Source organism: Alligator sinensis, unplaced genomic scaffold, assembly GCF_000455745.1.
Source record: "Alligator sinensis unplaced genomic scaffold, ASM45574v1 scaffold628_1, whole genome shotgun sequence".
Classification (NCBI taxonomy): domain Eukaryota; kingdom Metazoa; phylum Chordata; order Crocodylia; family Alligatoridae; genus Alligator; species Alligator sinensis.
The window spans coordinates 1,403,448-1,404,999 of record NW_005841873.1 but is presented as its reverse complement, the minus strand read 5'-3'; the positions used below and the strand labels follow the sequence as shown (position 1 = coordinate 1,404,999).

The 1,552-nt window shown below is 45.4% G+C and overlaps 1 protein-coding gene across 1 annotated transcript in view; it reads left to right on the top strand.

Annotated features, from left to right (window-relative positions):
* The first annotated feature begins 992 nt into the window (after positions 1–992).
* The window catches only part of ULK1 (unc-51 like autophagy activating kinase 1), a 91,127-nt gene continuing 90,567 nt past the window's right edge, over positions 993–1,552 (top strand). The window contains 1 exon segment of the mRNA XM_025195649.1: positions 993–1,012. Within this exon segment, the coding sequence (XP_025051434.1) occupies positions 993–1,012 (20 nt within the window).

Here is a 1,552-nt window from a genome sequence, read left to right as displayed (position 1 = left end):
TGCCCTTCCTCAGCCTCAGGGAAAATTAAAGGTGGTAAAAAGTCCCTGTAGGTAGAAAATCAACTTAATTTTATAAACTTCATTTTATGTGTGCAAAAGTAAGGTAGAAAATAAACTTCATTTTCATAGATTGTAAGGCCGGACGGGACCTCAGAAGATCATCGGGTCCAGCCCCCTGCACCAAGCAGGAAAGACAACGGGGGGGTCAGGTGACCCCAGCAAGGCGACAGTCTAGTCTTCTCTATAAACTTCATTTTATGTGTGCAAAAAGTGAGGTAGAAAATAAACTTAATTTTATAAACTTCATTTTAGAAATGCAAAAGTGAAGTTTATTTTCTACCTATGGGGACTTTTTAGCATCTTTAATTTTCCCTGAGCCTGAGGAAGGGTGCGTGAGCCAGAAATCTTGCCGAAAAAGGTCTTTTTTTTTTTGGCGATGTCTTAGTTGGTCTAATAACAGGTATCATCTCTGAACCAAGAGTTCTAGACTTCCGCATTTCATCGATTCATATTCATAGATTGCGAGGCTGGAAGGGACCTCGGGAGATCATCGGGTCCAGCCCCCTGCACCAGGCAGGAAAGATTTCCTTTTGTCTCAACATGGCTACCAACTACACCCCAGATATACCCCAAAAAGAGATCAGCTGTCCCAAAGGCTGGGTGGGAGTTTTAGTGAGAGATGAGGGGGGAATTCCTCAGGAGGAGAGTGGTAAATATCCCAGATTTACATGATATGATATGATATGATATGATAAATCCCAGATTTCCCTAAAAAAGAGATCAGCTGTCCCAAAGGCTGGGTGGGAGTTTTAGTGAGAGATGAGGGGAAAATTCCCCAGGAGGAGGGTGGTAAATATCCCAGATTTACATACTATACTATACTATATTATATATATAGTATACATATAGTACTATACTATACTATACATCCCAGATTTCCCCCAAAAAAGAGTTCAGCTGTCCCGAAGCCTGGGTGGGAGTTTTAGTGAGAGATGAGGGAAGGAGGAGGGAGGTAAATATCCCAGATTTACATGACATGAGATATGATATGATATGATATATGATAAATCCCAGATTTCCCCAAAAAAGAAATCAGCTGTCCCGAAGGTTAGGTGGGAATTTTAGTGAGAGATGAGGGGAAAATTCCCCAGGAGGAGGGTGGTAAATATCCCAGATTTGCATACTATACTATACTATACATATATGTAGTATACATATAGTACTATACTACACATCCCAGATTTCCCCCCCAAAAAGAGATCAGCTGTCCCAAAGGCTGGGTGGGAGTTTTAGTGAGAGATGAGGGAAGGAGGTGACTATCCCAGACTTCCCCCCCACACAGCTCCCTCGCCCCAAAGCCTGGCTGGGAGAGGAGCCACGTGCTCAAGCGCTGGCCGGGTGAGGGGAGCGGTGTTGGCTCTCTCCCCACTGCGAGATTTTGGGCAAAGACGAAGCAAAAGCTGCGGGTGCTGGCAGCGGGCACCCCTGGAGCGGGGTCGTGCGCGCCCCGGGAGCGGTGACTCATAGCCGGCAGGGCTGCGCCTTTAAATGT